Raw genomic sequence first — 24,739 nt, 5'->3', positions numbered from 1 at the left:
TAACTGAGTTGATTTCATCAGTATCTCCACTGTGCCCTGCTGTCATCAAATGAAACTCCACCATTCATTTTCACTGACCCTGTATTTATTTCAAGTAAAGTAGAGTAATTATACTCACAGACTAGCCTGAGTTATACAACCTTGGTTAGTTGGGATTCAACAGTATTTAGTTGAACAATATTTTGTAGAAACAAATTATTTACCTCTCATCTAAAAGTCAGTCCATAATGCTGAGTAACTTGTGGAGTGTGAGTTGATGCCACAGCGAGGAGAAGCGGAACATCGTTAGCTTCCAAACCAAGAAATGATGTGAGGGATGCTAAGTCGCAGAACTCTGTTGTAAGCAGGAGTTCAGCTAAGGCTTGGCTACGAAGACACAATTCTCGCAGTTTAGACTCGAGGTGTTGCAAGCACTGGAAAAAAAGAAGAAGAAAAAAACAATGTACATTTAAAAACCAGTTCACCCACTCAGTGACTATTAAACTGCAGTACTGTTAGTTTACAGTGCAATTTATGGTCTCACCTGATCAGGAGGAGTCTTTAATCTCCAGAGATGCATCAATGACTCCAGCATATTAGCTACCAGTTGGGACATACCCACACGGATACCAAGTGTGCCACAGCTGTCTAACGCAGGAGTATGGCTTGACACTACCTGTACTTCCCTGTATGACACAAATATCTCATTATTAAACAGGATTAAAATATCTTTTCAACAAATGATAATTCTTGAAATCAAACAGACCATACAAAATATGTCACGAGAGATTGAGTGTATGGCTCCTTGGCTGAATGGATAGCATACTGGCCTTAGGTTCAGAGAGCCCTTGGTGTTTACATTTGTCCTAACACATTCCTTTTCACACTCACACAACACACTATCATCAACACCACAGAAACATGCAATAGTGAATACGTCCCTCCTCATAGGGCTGGTGTCAGGAAGTGCATCCGGCTGTAAAACTGGGAAAGGTCCACACACGTACAACGCAGTCGGTACCTGCAACCCCACCAGTGTGGAAGAAAATGAAGAAGAAGATCAGAGAGAGGATGAATTACCATGAAAATGATTCTGCAAGAATTGCAGCAAAGCTATAAACAGAATTAACATAAGTAGGTTATAAAGATAATAGTGGAAAGTAGGCGTGAAAACTTGCGACAGCGACTGTTGCTCACTCTGGAGGCTTACAGTGTAGATGCAAAACTGGGCATCAACAGCTGTGAAGTAATTCAGTGACAAATGTTAATAATATTTAATTGTTTAAAAAATATATGGCTGGAATAAGCAGTATTTGCGCTATATATGGTTGCAATAATTACAGAGGGCTATGTTCGTCAAAGTCTTTCTACAGATTTACGAAAAATAAAGAAATGTAAGTACAAGTTTAGATGTTTAGTTAGATTTATGTTTACACAACTTCAGTTTATATAGAATGAATACTAGATTTTACGGCAGTAGAAAGTAATAGAAAGCGATGTACTAATTGATATTACTGATATTATTAGATGCAAGCAATGAGTTATTTACAATAATTGAAATTAATAGGGGTCCTCCTATTCAATACAAAGACATTTATTAATGTGAATTAATCACATGTCGTCCACATGAGGTACTAGTTTCGGCACCAAACTTAATTTCAATTATTGTAATTCCACTTCAATACGGATTATGAAATTTCTAAATATCAATGGGTTATTTGGAGCAGACGAGCAGACCTGGATGATATATTCAAAAGAGATGGGCCATAACATTTGAACAGATCATTTTGTACAGAAAGACTTTAGAAATAAAAATATTAAGTCAGAGGTATTTTGAACACATTAGGATTTGAGATTATGTAGACTTTATGTGTATGTTCAGCCCGTCAGCGCTAACGCTGGTGGGATCCTCAACAGCTCTGTCATTAGCTGTCATAGTTGCTATTGCATATCAGTCTGCCAAGCCCACTGAAATGCATACACCAACCGACCCTATGAGCAACATTTTCGCACGATTCATAGCAGAGACTGGCTGCAAGACTTTATATAAGATAGCTTTACAGTATTACTTTTTAATTTTTAATTGATCTTTTCATACTTTGGCCTGGATTTATCCCCTCAGTTTTGCCATCTGCGAAGGAAATCAATCCAGTTAGATGCCCAAAGAAAAAGAAGAGAGAAGAGGAACTGGAGTCAGAAACAATAGTGGGTGGTGAAAGTGAAGTGGTGAGTAATGACACCTTCAAAGTTAAGGAAGAGTGCACAGAGTGTTCACAAATGGCAAAAAAGTGCAGAGCATTGCAAAAAACAGTGTCCAGATATGAAACAGAATTGTGTGTTGAAAGTTGGCTAAGTAGTTTAAATCATACTAAAATGAGAAGTAAAACTATAGAAATGAATATTGTTAGTGATTGTGAAGGTAATTTTTGTAGTGATGTAGCAGATAACTTTATAAAACTACAGGCTAAACTGAAGAACAGAAAGGCTCAGGGGAGGAGATACTCAGATAAAGATAAGACTTTTGCTTTGGCCCAGTATTTCTGTTCTCCAAAATCATACAGGTTCTTGCAGACATACTTTTGTTTACCTACTACTAGGTCATTGAGAAGTTGGCTACAAAATTCAGAGGTAAAGCCTGGTATGAATGGCATGGTTCTCGATTTGTTACAAATTAAGTGCGAAAATATGAAACCCCAAGAAAAAGTCACATCTGTGGTAATCAATGAAATGTATCATAAGCGTCTGTTGATCTATAGTGCTCAAAATGACTTGTTCGAAAGGTTTGTAGACACAGGTTCAGAAATCTTGTCTGACTTAAATGTCACTGAAAGAGAGTTATGTAATCAGGCTATGGTCATAATGGTTAAAGGTCTGTACCTCAATTTCAAGCAAATTATAGGATATTATTTGACCAGAGATGCTAAGTCAGGGCAGAGCATTAAAGATATGTTAAGTAATTCCTTAGTGAAAATTCAGGACACTGGACTAGTACCAAGACTGTGATCAAGAGCCAAACAATGTTAAAATGAAGAAAATTATGGGGGTCAGTTCAGACAAACCACATACTGAAATAAATGATGAAAAAATATACTTTTTCTATGATTCCCCTCGTTTGATTAAATCACTGAGAAACAGCCTAAAGAAGTATGATTTTCATGTAGGAGGGAAAATTTGTAGCTGGTGTCATACTGAAGAATTTTATAACAAAGATTGAGATAGTAAGTTATTTATTTATCATAACAGTTCTTAATGCACTGCAAAATTTAGATGCATCTGGAGTGATATTATTGCCCCCTGTGCCCAGACCAGCCAAATTAACAAAACAATGTATTTCACTTCCTCCCTTTTCACCAATGAGTGTTTAGCTGTTCAGAGTTTGAGTCATTCTGTTGCTTGTGGCATAAACGTGCATGTTCAATCTATTTCTCTACCACCCTCTGCAGTTATTACAGCTGATTTCATTGAAATGTGTGACATATTTGACATCTTCAATTCCTCAAAATCTAGTAGTCCTAAGCAGTACAGAAAACTCTCTTGCAGTAATTCTACAGTAATCATTTAGAAAAATGAGTAGAAATTGCAAAATGTCTAAGGCAGATCATTGTGTTAAACAGAAATGCTAATAGTAAACTCAACCCAACATGTATTCAAGGTTGGATAGATAATATCACTGCTCTTAAGCTTTTGTGGTCAGAATTGAAGGAAAAATTTGATTTTCAATTTCTCTTCAGTAGAAGACTGACACAAGATTATCTGGAAAATGCATCTGCCATTGTTGGGGTACAGGGGGCAATAATATCACTCCAGATGCATCTAAATTTTGCAGTGCATTAAGAACTGTTATGATAAATAAATAACTTACTATCTCAATCACAAGATAGCAATTGTGAGGCTGATCCTGCAGTATTCCTAACCAAATACAATTATTTGAAAATGAGTTACACTGAGAATGAAAGACGCCGTGGTGCCTGCCGCAGACAGTGGCAAGTGTACGGGTGCGCAGAGAAGCAATCACAGTGCCTTGCAATTAATGACAGAAACATTCTGAATACTATTTCAGGAGTTTACTGGGTGATGAGGAACAACAGATTGACCTTATTCATTAAAGCATATGGAAGAGGGATAAAACTCACCACAAATCCACATTTCCAACAATGCAGACAGCTTCAGACACCTCCTGGTCCAGCAATGGATGGTGAGCTGTCAGAGCAAGGTCTCTCCGCAAACTTTTCTCCCACGTTTGAACTGGCTGAGTACAACCATGGAGCACTAGATCTGGAATATAATGGTCTGCTACTCCACCTAACAGTGAGCCTGCCAAGCCAAAGCCCAACTCTGAAGGCTCTTTGTTGGTACACCTGCACAAATGGTATAATGAATATTATTTATTATATTACATTTATAGCTTTAATGCTAATGCAACAAATCAAAATAAAACCTGCTCGTACCTCTGCTCAATTAAATGTTTTCATAAAGTTTGCATGATAATGTAACAGTAAACTGATCATTTTTTATCTAAATACAATAAAGAGAAGAAATGTTAATTGACAATTTTGTGAGGAGAACATAATGAATGCTTGAAGGTCCTACTGTTCTGAAGGAAGACAAGTCACACCTAGTATGATCAATCCATTGGTTTCACATAACTCTTATTTCATCAATAACATGGTAGATGTTTCAGGAGTTAAATAAAATTACCAATAATAATTAAAGGCGTGAAATTATAGCATTTATTAGCTATAACCTGTTTTGCTACTTATTAGGTCCGTTTGAGAAGGGTAAATTAATTTGAAATACTAGGCCTATACAGAATGGTCGGTAACCACATGAAGCAGGTATATGGGCATTGGAGGGTTGGTCATACAGATAAATAATTTGTAAAACATAACTCGATATCTAGAGGCACTGTCATTTTATCAGCTACTGAAGTTAGCCAATCAGATTCGCTTCGTGGGCAAATTCAAATGGCCTTTGCAAGGTGGTGTTGCTAAATCTGCACATGGCTTAAGACTGGCTTGACAGCCAAGCCAAGAAATCAGCATTAACCCTCCAGTACTAACATGACAAATCCTAGCATTAGTGCTAACATCGGTCTGTGAATCTGAAGGAGTAAACATGCATATTTTTTACGTTTTAAAGCAAGTAAATCACTTACTAAAACCACACTACAAAAACTGATTATTAAGCTTTGCATTGCTACTATTAACAATAAAGGGGAAAAGAAATAAAATCATCATTGTCAGGTGTCTCCTAAAGCCTCAAGTTTTTTCGTCACCTCCGATGGGGTGTAGTTCGCTTGAAAATTTGCCACCGAAACGTTAAATATATCCCGAATTGCAGCCAATTTATCTGTTTTTTGTTGGTGCAATCTAATTTCTTTGTTGTCAAATCTAATATGCCTCAGAATAAACCTAAAGCTATCCAGTGACATAGTGAGCCGAAACATCTCGATTTATGTACCGTTAGTTTTACGCAAGTCCGTTGCTTTCAAATGATTTATCTTACATACACCAGAAAGATACAAGACACCCAGCAAAGCCTTCATTTCCAATAAGTCAGTAAGTCTTGCAATTCGATATCCTTGGTCATAAGGTTCACGGGTTATAGAAAGATTTGTACAATCGACCAAAATGTTTAGAATTCTAGCATCAAAAAAGCAGTTCCATATATCTACAATAGAAGTAAAATTTCTTGCTGGTCCTTTCACCCCAGCCACAAGAGTTACGAGTTTCACTGAGCAAGTTCTCACATTTTGAGGAGGAATATGCATTTTCCATTTTGTGACACCGTCTTTTCCAAAGAAGTGCGGAACATTACGTTGTTGTTTTTGTTGTATAGAAGTCCCATTATCAATATCTTTTTCATCCTGTATCTCCTCCACGTCCTGTTCCGACTCCGAATCTTCTTCACGTCATTCAAGGTGATCTTCTTCTACAAAATCTTCTGCAGCCACGTCATTTTCTTCAGATTCCAGTAGTAATTTCAGCAGGTACTCTTGTTCACGTTCGTAATTCATTTCGTTTCATTTCCAGCAGAAAGTAGCACAAGTACTAACTTTGGTTTGAGAGACCAAAATAAAGGAATTCTTGCTAAAAACTTGAGCCAGGCACTTAAAATTTACGCAACAATAAGTAAACTGACCGATTTGAAGGTACCAATGTCCAAAGCATAAGCAAAGCATGCGCACTGAAGTTATAGGAGAATAATTGGGCTGTCGGTCTCAGAGACCGATGTTAGTACTGGAGGGTTAAAAACAGACACACCATACAATTCAACTTGTGTCATTGTAGCGTATTTGCTATGCCGCAAACCCATCAGCTCGCGTCCGTGTGTAAATCCCTCTCCTACCAAAGTTTTTCTTTAATTAATGAAGCCAGTCTTAAGCCATGTGCAGGTTTAGCACCACTGCCTCTCAATGCCCATTTAAATTCATCTGCGAAGCAATCTGATTGGCCTACTTCAGCAGCTGATAAAATGACAACAGTGCAAGATATCAGCATGACCAACTCTCTAACGCTCAAATACCTGGTTCACGTTGTTTCCAACCACCCTGTATGAATGGACATACATAACCTAATCAATTAAAATGTTCAGTTCAATAACTAGACCTGTAACAGTTTCAACAATGTTTTCAGAAAAGAAAATAGAAACTAACAAAAATCATGACACTGCAAGAAAGTGTTTTTATCCCTTTCTCCCCACTGGACCGCACGATCGTAAGGGTTGGTTTTTATTTTCTTAAAAGCAGAAGTTCGTTATAGCGAGAATTCATAACAGCGAAAAATTTACTCGTTATACTGGATTGACGTAATATCCGATTTTTTGCAAAAGTCAGAGGGACTCCCATACACATTAAAATTAGTATGAAACGGTAATCAGTTTGTTCAAAACTTGTGTTTTCACGGATGATATCCACACTACGGCTTACTCGTTAGTTATTTTTTCACCGAGCTCGATAGCTGCAGTCGCTTAAGTGCGGCCAGTATCCAGTATTCGGGAGATAGTAGGTTTGAACCCCACTGTCAGCAGCCCTGAAAATGGTTTTCCGTGGTTTCCCATTTTCACACCAGGCAAATGTTGGGGCTGTACCTAAATTAAGGCCATGGCCGCTTCCTTCCCACTCCTAGCCCTTTCCTGTCCCACCGTCGCCGTAAGACCGATCTGTGTCGGTGCGATGTAAAACAACTAGCAAAAAAAAAAGTTATTTTTTCAAAATCCGATATTTCATGAAAGTGTATGTTTAATTTCAATCTGAAAAAATTGTATTACTCCAGAGGCCTCTGTGGCAGACATTTCAGTTTTCTTCTTCAAACAGCATCACATAACCTAACCGTATAAGCATCATGAAAACATTTCAAGCGCGCATAGAGAAATTATAACCATCTTACTACAAAATGACATGGGAATATTCCAAAATTTAACTAGACACAAGAAAATATAAACTATCCTCTGAAATCAGTGATGTATTCTGTCATACCTTGAGGTGAATCACATTCTTATTTAATTCGAGTATATAACATTTGTTTCAGCCTTTAAACAACTGCAATCAGCCACGCCATTTACGCATTTATTACAAAAACTTGTTATCCTCTTTCATTTTGAATTTCCTTTTAGAGAACAGCAGTCAATGGGTATTACTAATCGACTCCGACATCGCTTTCAAATGTCAACGAGAGAGCTCACAAGTGTACATGGTGAGAAAACGATGCTGTTCAACGATTGATCGCATTTTATGGCAAATGTTTGTTTTCTTATGTTATGTTGTCCTCTTTCATTTCTGATTTTCTTTACGGAATGGCAGTTGACGCGTATTACTAATCGACTCTAACATCGTCTCCAAATGTCAATGCGAGAGCTCGCAACAGAAAACGATACCAAAGATTGCATTTTGTGGCAAACGCTTCAGCTCCCTTATTCAATCAGCATCAGCTAACTTAACCATGTATGTACCATGAAAACATACATCAAGCGCCAGTAGAAAAGTGATAACCTTCTTGCTATAAATTCACATGATAGGCCTAATAGCCTTTCCAAAATTTAACTCGACGCGAGAAAATATAAATTAATCTCTGAAATCAACAATGCACTCTGCCATATCTTGAGGTGTATCCCATTCTTACTTAACTGCAGTATTTAGCATTAAAATTAAGCGATCATTTACTTCATCCTTTATTTTTAACAAATTAACAACTGCTGTCGGACACGTTATTTATGCACTTCTTATGAAAACATTTTCTCAACTTTCATTTTCACTTTTCTTTACACAACAGCAGTCGACGGGTATTACTAATCGACTCCAACATCGCCTTCGAATGCCGACGAGAGAGCTTGCTAGTGGACATAGCGAGGAAACGATACCGAAGATGATCGATCGCATGCAATATAATGGCTGGGTGCATAAATACTGGTACCGGAAAAAATTGCGCACGCTTAATCACTCGTAATAACGGACGTCAACGTTGAGGCTTTTGCTGTAACCGAAGGATAACACAAAGTTTAATATAGGAATTTTGAAGGGACAGAAGAAATCTGACGATATAACGACGTTCTTGTTATATGCCGTACTCGCTATAGTGAACTTCTACTGTACATGTATATATGAATTTTAGGGATATCAGATGAAGAAATAGCGAGGTTAACCTATGCATCTGATTATGAGGACTTATTCAGTGAAGATGGTGATGATGATGATGATGATGATGATGATGAGTGGGTACCTGAACCTATATCTTCACACATAGGCAATGATTCTGATCATTCTCATCATGGTGGTGATATTGATGAAGAGGAAGAACACACAGGAGAGAAGGATTCTACTGATAATAATTCAACTACTACAACTAATCATTTACCTACAACTCAATCACCAAGTCCCCAACCGGCACCGAACCGAACACTACTTTTCAATGAAAAACCATTCTGTGCAAAAAAAATATTCCCACTCCAAAGGACTACAGGAATATTCAGGTAAGTTATTGCTTGGTGTTGTTTAGTGTTTATATTGTGTATATTCTTGTGAAAATAATTTGACTACAGTATAATCATTTACATTTTAGGATCTACCTCCAGATCAAACACCTACGCAATATTTCCTCGATTACTTTGATGAGCGTTTTCTTGAAGATGGAGCCCTGTACACCAGTATGTATAGTGTATCCACTACTGGGAAAGCACTGGAAACTACTCCAGAGGAACTGAAAGTGTTCTTTGAAATTAATTTAATGATGGTGCTCATTCCATGCCCCAGACTCATTATGTACTGGCAGCAGGGAATCGGAATGAAAGTAATAGCTGACTGCATGCCACGAGATAGATTTCTTGCTCTAAGAACTAACCTTCACTTTGTGGACACTCAGTCCTCCAAAACACTAGAAAATAACATCCTTTGGAAGGTGCAAGCTGTCATTGATTCAGTGAGAAACACATGTCTGAAAATAACTAGGGACTATGGAAATTACTCAGTTGTTGAGCAAATGATTCCATTTACAGGCAGGTGTAAATTAAAACAGTATGTAAAAATAAACCAAGACCTGTGAGAATCAAGAACTTTGTGATAACATCATCTTCAAGAATAGTCTTAGACTTTGAATTATACCAGGGATCAAATACTCCCCTGCCAAAAACCGTTCCAGGTTTAGGACCTCTGGTAATAATGAGACTTGTGCAAACACTTCCAAAGGGCAGTTTTGTCTATTTTGACAGATATTTTACCACACTACCTTTGTTAGAAAAACTATCCAGAAATTGGTTTGGAGGGCACAGGCACTATTATGGCTAACAGAATGAATAGTGTTCATTTAAAAGAGGGTAAGATGAAAAGAGGAAAATTCCTTTTCCCATTTATATTCTTTATTTTTTCACATGATACAGCCCAAAGCATTTCTTTTCCTTTGGTAGGCACAGATACTGTTTGCACTGAAGGTTATACTATTTTTGCTGATTTAACAGCTGTGAACAGCTGGCTCATGTGGTTTTTTATGAGAATGGCAAAGAAAATATTAGGTTCAACATTATGTACATTGAAATAGGAAAAAATTTCAAAATTCAAGGAAATAATCTCAGGGTGGAAAGCGTTAAAGCCACAAATATTTTGACTTTTGTTCAAAGATTTGAATTAAAGAACACTGCACAAGTTTCAACCATTTCTTTCATCACTACTTTCCAGTAAAACATTAAAACCAAATGAACTTCTATGTTTAAATTTAACAACCTAAAATTATTGTAATTTAAAAACCAACATTTGAAATACTACAAATTACAAACAGAGAGCACCTTCTCCCCTCTGAGGTATGACCTCCATTTGCTCTGTAGCGGACAAAAATAAAGATTACTATTATGGATGTGCAGTTTATGGTATCTCAGCGACTTCATGATTATGTTTCCAGCTGTGTCATATGCAAAGAAAGGAACAAACTTTGAAACTTCTTCCAATTTAAGTTTTTTAAATTCAAGCAGGGCTGTTTCAGGGTACCTTAGCTAATTCGTATTCATTTTATTCTGCTAGTTGCTTTACGTCGCGCCGACACAGATAGGTCATATGGCGACGATGGGATAGGAAAGGCCTAGGAGTTGGAAGGAAGGGGCTGTGGCCTTAATTAAGGTACAGCCCCAGCATTTGCCTGGTGTGAAAATGGGAAACCACGGAAAACCATTTTCAGGGCTGCCGATAGTGGGATTCGAACCTACTATCTCCCGGATGCAAGCTCACAGCCGCGCGCCTCTATGCGCACGGCCAACTCGCCCGGTTTCATTTTACTCCAGATCTGTACGATATGTAATAGAAAGGCAACATCACAGCTCGCAATGGGAAGAATACAGTAGAACCCCTTTTTAAAAAATCTCAGGAGAATTTGATATTTATTCGTTAAAAAGGGCTTGTCCTTAAAGGAGGGCTCGAAGAAAATAGGCTATATATCACAAGAAATAATAAGTGAACATATTAATACTAAAAACTCAAATTAACACAAGAATAACAGAAAAGATTTACAAAACAGTAGACATAACAAGTTCCTTAGTGGATCATTGGGATCACAACCTGCAGCAAGGAAAAGAGAAATATAGCTCATTCCATGTTAAGAAAACAGTATTGCTCTTATGATAACAGAGTTGCCATATCGAATGGCTCTATTCAACACCATCACAGGAATAAATTTGCAAAATTCAGTATTTAAGTTCAAGACAAAAAGCGGAAGAAACTAAGCTTTAAATTATTTTTACGAACTAAAGGGGATGGGGAATTTACGTGTGCTATTTTTGGTTTGTACAGAATCAGAGGTAAACTACGACATTAAAAAAACCTCAGCATTGAAATGCAAGGCATAATGGGGGAGAAAATAGACACATTAATTTTTACGGGTTCGAGGGATGAGGATATCTATTTAATTGCATTTAATAAATTTCTCCAGCCAATAAAGGCTAGAAAACCGATGCAACAAATAAATACTGTAGATGAATCCACAAAAGATCACAGTATTAACATTAAAGAAATTACGCACTGACTTAAAGCCTGAAAATGCACACACAACAAATAAATACTGTAGATGACTTCACTACAGAAGTGAGCTGCCGGCGGTTCATACAGTGAGGGACTACACGAGCAGCACAGAAGAAGGAAACTGAAGGAAGGCAATGAAGCGAAGGTTGTTTTCGCCATTGTACTTCCTCCCTAAGAATGTATTTATGAAAAAGAAAATGTTATGTAGTTATTTTAATAACTCACGGGCAAAAATGCCACATCCTTTTTATCTATCTTTCAAAATACATTACAAAGTACAGTATATCCCTTAATCACGAGGAATTATGGGTGTCTCAAAGGGGGTGTGTTCACTCTTTGCAGGTCCATAAGGGCAATACTGTTTTCTTAACGTGGAATGAGCTTCAGGTATTACTGACTTGCAGTTTTAAATTGAAGGAACAGAGACCTAACATGATTCTAAAGAGATTTGTGAAAAACAGAGCATGAAAATCATGAGAGTAACGGTCTCCAACATCCATCTGTGGTCCTGAGGTTAGAATATCACCATCACAATTAACAAATTCTTCGAAGGTTGTGGCACATGAGTCCTCTGATACAACCCCAAAATCTTCCCTAATGTCATCTTCATTAAAAACTTCTGAAATGGCACCATAACCTGCATGGCCAAAGCAATTTTGAATAGTGTTTGTTATGACTAGTTGCCATGCTGTTACAAACATTTGCATGGCTTGGAGTATATTCATTTTCATTTCCTCATTTCTTTTGAGGAATGAAATAGCTCTTTGAACCAGGGCCTTCCTGTACTTCACTTTCACAGAATGAATAATGCCAAGGTGTAAAGGCTGCGGGTGACTAATGCAGTTAGGAGGAAAGAAAACCACTCTGATATTCCGCAGGAAAGATGTATCTGAAGGATGAGCTGGACATCTATCACCAGCACTATCTTCCCTCCTGCTGATCCCATCTTAGCATCCAAGCTTCGTAAAAAAGAACCGGGCGAGTTGGCTGTGCAGTTAGCGGCGCACAGCTGTGAGCTCGCATCTGGGAGATAGTGGGTTCGACCCCCACTGTTGGCAGCCCTGAAGATGGTTTTCCATGGTTTCCCATTTTCACACCAGGCAAATGCTGGGGCTGTACCTTAATTAAGGCCACGGCCGCTTCCTTCCCATTCCTAGGCCTTTCCTCTCCCATCGTCACCATAAGACCTATCTGTGTCGGTGCGACGTTATGTAAAAAAACAAATATATACATAATTAGAAATATCTCCGATGTCATCCACACACTTTTGTTAAAATCATATTTACATGGGAGTGTACGGGTGCTCTTGAAGCATCTTGGATTCTTAAATTGTCCAATTACTAGTGGGGGTAATTTTTCACTCCTGTTGCTGTTAACACATTACAACGCTGTTAGTCTTTCTTTACTCTTTTTCGCCTCCGTGGCATTTTTCTCCGCGAACAGCATATGTCTTGGGCGGGAGCAAACTGTAAAACAGTTCTATTTCATCGGCGTTAAAAATATCCTTAACATCATATCCTTCAAGAAGTCGAGGTAATGTATTCTTTTTCCAGTACACAACTGTATTGCACTCCGCACTCTCGCTGCACGTTTTGGAATGAAAAATTGTACCTTTTTTTTTTAAATGATCAAACCAGCCATTAGAAGCATGGAATCGACCAAACCCAGCTTAAGTGTGACTTCTCAAGTTTTTGTTTAAGTATGTTCCCATCAATTGGAGTGTTCTCAATCCTTTTCCCACGAACTATTTCATTAAAATGTTTTCAAGTTCCTCATACAACGAAGAACGAATATTCTTCTGTATTTCTGCCCCAGAACCGCACTCCACCTCCGCAGTCAGAATTGCTTCCTTCTGCTTCATGATGCCAAACAGCGTAGAGGGTACCAAGCCATATTTTTTTGCTATCTGTGACGAAAGTACTTGGGCTATCCCTTTCAACATCACTAATGATGACGATCTTTTGTTGAAGAGTCAGCTTCTTACATTTAGCAGCCATAATGAAAGTAGTCTGCTGTAACTCACAGTACAACAATTATCACAGACACAAATGTAAGTCGTAGCACAACTTGCAACACAGGAACAAAAAGCTGCAGATATTCTTCAGTCTCTGCGCTCTGCGTGATGGATATGCCCAGCCGGTGTAACAGTGCTGCGGCTATAGGTTAAGGCAGCTGACATCACTGGAGACATCACTATTTAACTATTGTTAGTGAAGATTTTCCATTTTCAGAAAATGAATGGACATAGGATATTTAATTTCCTTATGGGATTATTCATACGCATTTTAAAATTTATTATTATTATTATTATTATTATTATTATTGACTGCCGTTATTGCGGATGCTGAAAAATATGATGGTAAAAATGGTGCAGGCTTGATGTATGATATGAAATTAATTGTTTTTATGGATATTTTAAGGTTAACTTGCGACCCACCCCGACTAAAACGATCCTAACTCTCAAACCGTTCATGCAAATTATGTACTTTAAAGATTATTTTAATTCTTAATGTGTCCTAGAGGAGGTTAGACACTTTATTTGGATGTAAAATTTGGGGAAAATCTCTATTTATTTATTTATTTGAAAAGTATTTTTTACCACTGACTATGACCTAAAATCACTCTAAAGGTCATATGATTGGAGATAAATATATGCTCTTGCAGACTTTTTTGTAGAGCTTGAACAGCTCTACATTTCAAACATTTACACTCAGGGTCTATCGATGACAGTTCAGACAGCGTAAGCCATGGAAGGCACGACTTTCTATTTATTCCGTAATTTTCTCTTGAATACATTTTCATTTTGTTCAATATCCATAGCCTTTTCAGTTTCTAATTGCTTTTAATATTCTGAAATATATCTTTCACTGTAAATCACGTGAAAATATGTTTATATTTCGTGAAGTTACTTGTGTCTTGCAGCATGTACGCGTACATGTCATGCCTCTAGGCTGTACAGCTAGTCTTGCCGGAAACTGCACTTCGCTCCCATACAGCCGTCGTTCCGGTACTGCCTACAGTTCAGTGGACATGACTAACCAATGGCATCCAGCATGACAGTGACTGCTGCTTGCCGAAAACATGGTTCCACACATCGATAAAGGAGCGCTTTAATTTAACATGTTAACATTGGACTGAGATTATGTGAAAACGGAAGTTAATTAACATTTCAAGCAAGTTTAGAAAGAAGTACTTATCACAAGTTTCTGTTACAACGGGATGTGCGATGGTAATTTATGTGAAATACATTCCTTAAAAACGGACTTTTCCTTATGTCGGGGTTCATTAGAAGGGTGTTTAAATAACACTGTGCTTATGGCAATTTGTTTGGGCCTTATGAAAATCTTTGTTAAAAGCAGGCACGTTAAAACGGGGTTCTAATGTATCTTTTGGTACCTGTAGACTACTTCAAACCCATGTATTCAATGTGACCATTCAGAAGAAAACTGAAGCGATAATTTTATGCCAATTGTTGATCAATTTGTCGTTATTTAATTGTTATGTATATATTTAAAGTACTTTCCTTTCTCTGAAAATAAATTTCTTGTGAGTCAAAATTACTCAAATAATTTATGCAGCCTGATTTTTGCCTATACTTTGAAACAATAAAGTGTGTAAATTACCCATGTAAATATGGTGCACAAAAGAAAAATGTTACGAGTTGGCAACAGAAATGGAAGGAAAGACAAGAATGAACTCTACATCTTTACACATGGCCATCTTCACAGATGGATTCGCTCCTAATTGATTTGAATTCTCAGCCCATGATAAGCTTGTTTATACTTCTCAGCTTCACCACAGGTGTAGGCATCTACAATCATTGAGGGGCTACTCTTGAGAAGTCACGATAAACAAAAAAATGATTTGAAAAAGTGAAAGAAAATAAGATGCACAGGGCAAGCACAGAAGGGAAATGTAACCCACCAGGTTTAATCTCTACAATATGTGATAGAAAGGGAACAGCCATTTGTACGAGGTATCTAAAGATTCTGAACTTATATCATGATCAATAAATGTGGTTGTGTGTCTGCCCTGATGAAGCTGGAAGCAGTAAAGCTCATTAGGGACTGAGAAGTAAGAGGCCTGGAGGAACTGGGAGTGATGAAGTTCTATGAAGGTAATATATTGCATCAAAAGATTGAAATGATACAGCAATTGTCATTATAACATAATTTGTCTTGGAGTGATAATGTATCCCTAGTAGTTCCATACAAAAAGTAAACCAAATATTTGAATCGGAGTATTTTACATACCTTGGTAAGGGTAACATTAGGAGAGGCTTTTCTTCTTCCTCTTCAGTCTTATCAGGTACACTCCCAATAACGCTGCCTGTACCATCATGCTGATTAGATATCACAGTTTCTTCATCTGAAAGTCTTCCATATTCATCAAATAATGCATTACCCTCCCTGTCCTCACATACTGTTGCTGGTGTAATACTGAGCTTATAGGCATCACTCTCCCCTCCACCTAATAATACTGAATCAGGCTTCAGTTCTCTACAACTATCACAAGGGTATGAACTCACAACACAACTTTCCTGTTGTTCAAAATTTCCACGGGCTTCATTCATTTTTAATGATTTTTTACCCATTAGAGGCGATTTCTCCATACCCGTGCCTTTCACATAATCCCACAAAACCCGTTCACAACGCTCAAAGTTGAACCGCACACTATGATAAGCTTTCAAATACCGCCCGTTTTCATGTATCAATTCACTGTGTCGTCTGCAAATTTTATTTTTCCTTTTTGTAACACTCCTATGTAAGGGAAATGATAAACTATGAGAACGAACAACAGGTTTAGAACATTTTGGTATTTCATTCATTTTTATCTCCACACGTCCACACTCATCCTCGAGTTCAATCACAGATGAACGCGCTGTAACCACTTTACTCGTCCTACCATCCCACTCACTTTTTTGTCGTGACACACAGTTTTCATCTAGCACTATACCTGAGTCTAAACAAGTGTCCTCAGTGGAAATGAATGCATGACCACAATGGTCAATATCGGGAGGAACAGAAGAGCTCACCTCTTGATCCCTATCATTACGTGGAACATTTAATTCATTTTTGTAATGAACACAATATGGTTTATGAACTACACCATGACAACACTTCAATTCTTCCAGGGAAGGATAACAACTACTCTTACACCTATCATCATTCCTACTGGAGAGCTTAGTCTGTGACTCAGAGGTAATACTGCTCTTGTCTTTTAAACCTACTAATTCCTCATTATCTCCTAACACAAATACAACCCCCTCAGCTTTAGGCTCTGCCATGCTGTTGTGCACAGAGCTTTTCCTATCTTGGTCAGTACATTTCATATCACTTGGAGAAACACCGCCTTTTAATTGGGGAATATGAAATGATGCACCAAACAGTTCCTTTGGATTCTGTAGAACTACAGCAGATAATTGTCTTTCACTTTCAATTTTTTTAGGCAAAAGATCTTCAACAGACTTTATGTTAATCTGGTTCTCTCTCACATGGTATAAGAGAGCAGTGGTTGGAACTCGGCACAAACGACTGACCTTCTCAGATATAACATTTGGATGAAGAAATGACTTAGTCTCCTCTTTCTTCTCCTCTAACATAAGCTGTCCAATATCTGGGTACAAACCCTCTGTCCGAGTCCTATTAATCTCAGAAGACACATCTGGTTTTGAAATGAAACTTGCACAACGTTTCATACCCACAGATTTTGTCTCAACAGACTCCATTCTATCACTGAAGTTGGGACAATCGAGTGCAACAAGATTAGAACATGTTTTTGACCTCATGTTCTGGTTATCACACAATGTAGCAGTCGAATAATTTGAACTAACACTGATTTCACACCCCTTATTAACAATTAACTTTGCTTTGCTGGACACAGAAGATAATAAATTCTGTTTTGGAGCTACTTCTACCACAGCTGACTGTGGGAGTGATTCTGGACACACAACACATTTTATTGGGGGTTCTGTAGCTACAATGGTTGATGTTGAAGACTGGCTAGTCTTCATATCAGAAAAAGCTAACTGATCAAGAACAGAGTTTAAATCTTCCTTCTCCTCCTCTGAAGGCACTTGGCAGTCAACTCTTCTCTCAACGTAACCACAGCGGATGAAGTAGGACAAAGAGCTGAGCAATTTATTGAGCAGATCATTCTTCTTTCCACTGGATGTGACAATAGTTCGTGCAACTCTGACAGGGTTTCCCAAAGCACCATGAAGATCACCAAGTTGAGCCCATAGCACATTATAAGGGTGAGACTTGGCCAAAGTGCTCAGCTGAAACCAATAACATTAACAAGTCAGAAATGTAAGGTTTCAATAACATAAACATATTTATTATTTCATTAAGAGCTTGAAAACTGCCTATAATTTGAAACTGTATTATTAATATTATGTTTTTCATCTGGCTTGGACTGTGTTGTTGATCAATATACACTGTGTACACACTATCGATGTTTCAAATGCATAACAATATCCTTAACCAAGGCAAATGATATATACACAGCTGTGTTGGTGGACGAATGGTAATGTGCCTGACTCATGATCCCAAGTTCACAGGGTCGATACAGACTGAGGTAGTAAATTTTTGAAGGATAGTTGAATAACTTGGCATGTCCTTGTGTTGGCATGTTAAAAGATCTCTGGTGGCACACTCAGTGTTATCCAACCTTCTCTTTTTCTCCTTAGCATTGTTCCCATCAAGTGGTGAAGTCCGCCTTCCTGCATCTCACTCAACTTATTCCGATCTGCAACATAAGTGGGACAGACACTGATGGCTCGCAAACCAGTCAAACCATCTCTTCCTTGGCCAACCTGCGGAGGGGGTCTCTGTCTAACTGGAATGAACGTGAGTGCCTATCTTGCAAAGCATTCAGCATCCACTCTAACCACGTGACCACACCAGTGCAACCTCCCTCCCCTCATCTGGTCAGGTGTTCTGCGTGGCTTCATTTCTGGTATGGCCCAGTCCTGTTACTCCTATGGACCATCTCAGCATATGCATCTCCACTGCATGAGGCATCTGCTCAAATCTCTTCGCTAGCCAGTATTAGACTCACAGAGTGTCACTGGATGGATTCAATGTATAGACTAGAAAAGTGTTCCACAGATTAATACTTATTTATTGTAAATGGATTTTACCGGTAACGGCACTAGTGTAAAATCCATTTACAATAAATAAGTATTGATCGGTGGAACACTTTTCTAGTCTATACATTGAATCCAATCAATACGGAAAATGAAACTTATAAATAATAAAACTGGATGGATTATCGTTTGGTAGATCATTGACTTGAGACACAGGGGGATCTTCCAGTTGCAGAAGACATCTATGACTTAGCACCACTTCATCCAAGCGGCAATAACATGAGCTTGAACATCCACAAGATGACCACCATCGAATGTTATGTGGGAGCCAAGATAACAGAAGTGAGAGGTCTTGACAAGCAGGGTATCGTCAATCACTATAGTAACATCCGATTGTTCGTCACACTTCAAGTACTCAAGTACTCAACTATATTAAATTAACTAACCCATAGTATTGATCCAATATAATTCTGCTGCTTTTGCTGCTAGACAAGATATTATTTTACGTGTATCATTACTCACTCAGAGCTTATCACTCTAGTCAATTTTAGCTGCTCGGGGACACCGACTACCTCAAATCAAGTAGGTGTAATGAGTTCTTTCATTAAGAGCTTGAAAACTGTCTATAATTTGAAACATCAACAACTTGTAAATAATGAGCATAGAACACTGTCAAGAGTCCACCCGGATGAAGAACGTGATAGCAGTTCAACAGACTATCAAAGTTGCAACTAAAATTACTAGATACCAGATGCAATATTTTTCACTTGGTAGTTTTAGTATTTAAACTAAATGTGTTGCAGAAAATAAAATAAATATTTTTTGCTAGTGGTATATCACTGCACCAACACATACAAGGTTTCTGGTGATGCAAGGGTGGGAAAGGGCTAGGACTGGTCAGGTAGCTGCCATGGCCTTAATTATGACAGCCCCAGCATCTGCCTGGTGTGTAAATGTGGGAGGGAACCACAGAAAACCATCTTCAGGGCTGCCTATGGTGGGATTCAAACCCACCTTCTACCAAATGGAGGCACACAGCTATGTGGTTAAAACTGTGTAGCCAACACGCTTAGTCAAAATTTAAAAAAGAAAAGGTAAATAGACAGGATATTCAAGGGCTTCATGACATTACAGAATAATAATATCATTGAAAAGTCTGTATCCTGATACAAAATGACAGATTGCAGAAGCTCAGTACAGGCTTAACTGGTGGAAATTTTGAGAATATTATATAATGCATCTTTGTGTACCTTAAGGAACACAGCACATGTTGACATACATTACAGTGGAACCTCATTAGCGCATTCCTCATTACAATGTTTTCTCGCCTAGCACACTGTAGATTCAAAGTCTCCGCGTCACAAATTTTCGCTATCACCGCTTAGTACAATCACCAGCACAGATAGAGCCCTCATCACAGGAGGCAGGTTGGGGAAAGTTGCACAAAAAAGGGAAACGGCCTTCACCTTTACTGTGGGTAAATTACACCTGGGAGCAAACCGATAGTGTCAGGAAAGTTTAATTTTGCTTGCCGGTTTTCAGTGCTATTGCTGAATAACCTAGCAAGCCTGTTTGTGCTTGTATTTCGCATCCAGAAGTCAGAAATTAATTCTGTATTGAGTAATACAATGAAGAGTAGAAAATATTTGTCGTGTGCTAACTTACCTACAGATTAGGTACATAATCGTGTGTTGACTAGTGTGGTGCATACTTGTCTTGTGGTAGTCCAGTTATGGATACTGACAAAGTTGTCAAATTGCTTACTAATGAAGACAAAATTAAAATCCAGGAAGTAGACAGACGTCCGCATCTTTCAGCAGTGGCGCGTAAGTCGATCGAAGCAAATAGAAGTGCTGTCGCATTTGAGATGGCAGTCAAACCATTCTCTTGCACATCTCCAAATAATTTATGGTCAATGAGTATTACCATAAAACTTCCACTGGTCCAAAATATAATGCTTCAGTTAACATTTGTTTTAGAAAGAGTGTGATCTGCAATAATACACTGATACTTTCATGGCCCCCGGTTCAAATGTTTCCAATTTGTTGTATGGTGTTTTACACACTGTTGTTAATTAATAAGCCCCAGCTGAAAAGGATTTTTGTATTTGTTCTCTTGTCTTTTTGCATGCCTTTTAACTCTCATCTCAACTTTAGATACGGTAGGCCTAGATATTTTTCACTGTAGGCCTACCCGTACATTCACAATGAAAAACACTCGCATGATATACTAACAATTTGTTGGTTATTTTGATCCACCTTTTCAATACAAATGAATATATATCATAGCATAGTTCAATACGGGTCTAATAATGAGATTAGTTACATGTAATAAACGCTCGCATATCGGAAAAAAAAAAGACTTATCAACTGTTTACTACATATCCCCATTGAATTAGTTTTTATTCGTGTATTCACTAGTATGTTTTCTTGCTTAACACGTTCTGTTTCCTCATCCCCTGCAGAAATGACTTAATGAGGTTTTACTGTACATAGTTTGCTCAAGTACCTTAGAATGAATATTCAGGATAATGTTTAGGGATCAGTATCACAAGAGTCAAGTAAAGTTTAATGTGTACACGACCTGGATACTTACCAACTTAGTAGTGCATGGAGCCTTGCAGATATCGTGCGGAGAACTTTTGCCAGGCAATACTGTAGCTACCCAGCCCAAATGGTGTGTTAAAACAGCCGTAATCAGAGTGCTGACAAAACTAAAATCCAAGAAGAAATTGCTGTATGCAAACACCTTAACATCATCATGTTAGGATTTAGCAGTCAATAATCTAAACAAATCATCACTGATGTCAATGTTTCCTTGAAAGAAAAAGAAGAACAAATAAAGTAACTATACCTTTAGAGCTTATTTTTGCACCAATGTACTTGTGTAAAACACAAGTCTGTGTGTCCTAAAATAAGAAATTGCATTACATGTGACAATACAATGATCTTTTTGTTTGGTGAGATTAAGATTACTTCTGCTTGTTCATGATCAGAACTTCTCTTTACATTTCCTTTGTGTTGACCTTCCTTGGTCAACTATTGTTCTTTAGAAGTCAAAAGGTTGTGAAGCCTTCCTCCTTCATGTAATTCTTTCAAGACACCCATTCCTTAGGGTTGATGGTGCAATACTGTACTTTCATAACAACCTTTCTTGTGGACTCAGGATGCAGGAGCTATGCAGGCGCAAAACGTACTGCACAGGATCAACCCAGTTGGAGAAGACTCGTAGCAAGGGCAAACCAGTCATTAGACTGAATTACTCTAAGAAGAAATACTGTACTATAAGGATTGGACAAACCAGAATGAGTTAGAATTTTAATCATTACTGTACTGTATACCAAAAATATGGAAATAACATGTGATGGAGAGAATCTGCAGATTATAGACTGTTTTAAATATCTAGGAAGCTAAACACAAGGAAAATAAACAAACAGGGCACAAAGGCAGGCCAATTCTTTAAGTGTGTAAAAAGTTTAATATGGAGCAGAGAAGTGCCACTGAGTTGCAAACACATTTTATAAAATACCTACTATGTTACCTACTTCAGCTGGCCCCAGGGTGTAGGGGTAGTGTGTGTGCCTCTTACCCAGAGGCCCCAGGTTCGATTCCCAGCCAGGTCAGGGATTTTTACCTGGATCTGAGGGCTGGTTTGAGGTCCACTCAGCCTACATGATTAGAACTGAGGAGCTATCTGACGGTGAGATAGCGGTCCCCGTCTAGAAAGCCAAGAATAACGGCCAAAGGGATTCATCATGCTGACCACATGACACCTCGTAATCTGCAGGCCTTCGGGCTGAGCAGCAATCGCTTGGTAGGCCAAGGGCCTTCAGGGCTGTAGTGCCATGGGGTTAGTTTTTTTTATGTTACCTACTGACTTTGCATCAGAGACATGGGCAATGAAGGAAAAAGATAAAAGTAGGATGCAGATCTAAGAAACAAAGTTCCTTAGGAGTAGGATTTGAGTGACAAGACTGGACAAATGGAGGAATGAAAGAGTGAGAGAGATGGTGAAAGAGGAACCCATAACAGTCAGAATAGTGCTCTGGGCACATGCAGAGAAAAAAATGTCAAGAAGGTGGTTTGATACAAGAATGGAAGGAAAGAAACTTAGAGGAAGGCCAAGGGATAGATAGCTGCTAGGAGTTGCAGAGGATATAGAGGCCAGAGAACTTGAATGGCAAGAAACGGAACGGAACAGAACAGAATGTGGGCAAACAGAAGACAGTACAGAGGTCTGACCCAATCAATTTTTTTTTTTTTTTTTTTTTTTTTTTACAAGTTGCTTTACGCCGCACTGGCACAGATAGGTCTTATGGCGACGATGGGACAGGAAAGGACTAGGAGTGGGCAGGAAGCGGCCGTGGCCTCAATTATGGTACAGCCCCAGCATTTCCTGGTGTGAAGATGGGAAACCACGGAAAACCATCTTCAGGGCTGCCGACAGTGGGGTTCGAACCCACTATCTCCCGAAACGGGATACTGGCCGCACTTAAGCGACTGCAGTTATCAAGTTTGGTGATCCCATCAAGACCTGGCCGATGATGATAATGATTCTAAAACCCAAAATGATCTGATTGATAATACATTCAATCACCATCATTTTCACTTATTCAGCCAAAAACCAGACAGAACAACTATAGATCCTCTAGTCTAGTCCATCTGTCTAGCTTTCATCTTTATTGCATTACAGTCCAGCCAGCCTTAACAGTGATTTTTACTAAAGTCATCTGTTATAACTAGGTCTTTCTCAGTTTTCTATTTAAATCATATTTCTGGCTTGTTTCATACATTTACGATTCAACACACTTAACTTCTCTTATTTCCTTCCATTCATCCTTCCCCTCCTTCCAGCTACAGTAATATCATTTGTAAGATTTAAATTTGATTACATTTTTCCTCAGCCATAGCTTTTCGATAATACGCATATCTTGCGCATAACATTTTTTTTTTTGGTTGTAATTAGTAATTTCTGAAATAAATAGATAGAAGATAAGTAATGGAAAGAAACAAACAAATAACGGATCAAGTTATGTGCAGAAAGACAATAACATGTAAAGGAACACATAATAGGATGAACAAAATGACAGGTTGATGTGGGAAGACATGAAAATATGAAAATATAAGGACAATCTCTACATCTTCACACACTTGTCTTTCAAAGAGATGGGTTCTCTCCTCATCAATCCCAGTTCTTCTACATCTAGAAATTTCAGATTTTTGTCTCCAATCTGTTTAGTGCACTTTCCCTCCCTCCTACTATTTGTTAATCACCTTTCTCTTTTCTGCATTTAAAGTACAGTAGAAGTCCGCTATAGTGAGTATGGCATATAATGAGAATCCTGTTATAATGACAGTTTTTGTCTGTCCCTTCAAAATTCCTATGTTAAACTGTGTATCATCCTTCGGTTACAGCAAGAGCCCTATCACTGACGCATCCGTTATTACAAGCGATTATGTGTGCACGATTTTTTCCGTTACCGTTATTTATGCATGCAGCGATTACATTGCATGCGATCAATCATCTTCGGTATCGTTTCCTCGCTATGTCCACTAGCAAGCTCTCTCGTCGACATCGGAGTCGATTAGTAATACCCATCGACTGCTGTAAAGTAAACAAAAATGGAAATGAAAGAGGAGAACATGTTTTCGTAATGTGTAAATAGCAGTTGTTAATTCATTTAAAATAAAGGCTGAAGTAAACGATCGCTTGATATTAATGCTAAGGGCCGGTTGCAGAAAAGCCAATCAGAGTTTGACCGGAGTATGATTGGCAATCATCCTATGTGAGTTGCAGAAACAGTGTTTGATCGACGATCAATCTCCCATCAGATTTGACCAGCAAATTCAATGCTGATCAAGCACTGATTCTCCAATCAGTGCTTGCAGTCGTTAAACTCAAGGATGCTATTCACATCTGATTAAATGTTTCAATGATAAATTCAAGTTCATGTAGAAAGTGTGATTTGAGTGACGTACTATTTTGTTTTCCGTAGTTATTATTCTCACATATAACCTCTATGTTGAAAATGGAACGATTCATTTATATCAACCAAATCTTGAAATAAATACTTATCACTGGCATATTTATATCTATGTGAAACCAGACTTTTTAGAATTAATGAGCCAACATGACAAAACTTCAACCTATCTGCAGCATGCTTGTTTATCTTTTGT

The 24,739-nt window shown here is 38.2% G+C and overlaps 1 protein-coding gene across 1 annotated transcript in view; it reads right to left on the bottom strand.

The window, feature by feature from the left end:
• The window catches only part of LOC136857028 (folliculin-interacting protein 2), a 79,262-nt gene that overhangs the window by 11,870 nt on the left and 42,653 nt on the right, over nt 1-24,739 (bottom strand). Inside the window, exons 9-13 of the mRNA XM_067135374.2 lie at nt 21,159-21,276; nt 15,727-17,753; nt 4,113-4,337; nt 524-665; nt 204-413 (exon numbers count right to left, since the gene is read on the bottom strand). Of these exons, the coding sequence (XP_066991475.2) occupies nt 207-413; nt 524-665; nt 4,113-4,337; nt 15,727-17,753; nt 21,159-21,276 (2,719 nt within the window). The 3' untranslated portion in view covers nt 204-206. The remainder of the gene's footprint in view (nt 1-203; nt 414-523; nt 666-4,112; nt 4,338-15,726; nt 17,754-21,158; nt 21,277-24,739) is intronic.

The sequence above is a fragment of the Anabrus simplex genome, chromosome 1 (assembly GCF_040414725.1).
Source record: "Anabrus simplex isolate iqAnaSimp1 chromosome 1, ASM4041472v1, whole genome shotgun sequence".
Taxonomy (NCBI): domain Eukaryota; kingdom Metazoa; phylum Arthropoda; class Insecta; order Orthoptera; family Tettigoniidae; genus Anabrus; species Anabrus simplex.
Note: the sequence above shows the minus strand (reverse complement) of the source record. Positions and strands in the feature narration are given on the sequence as shown.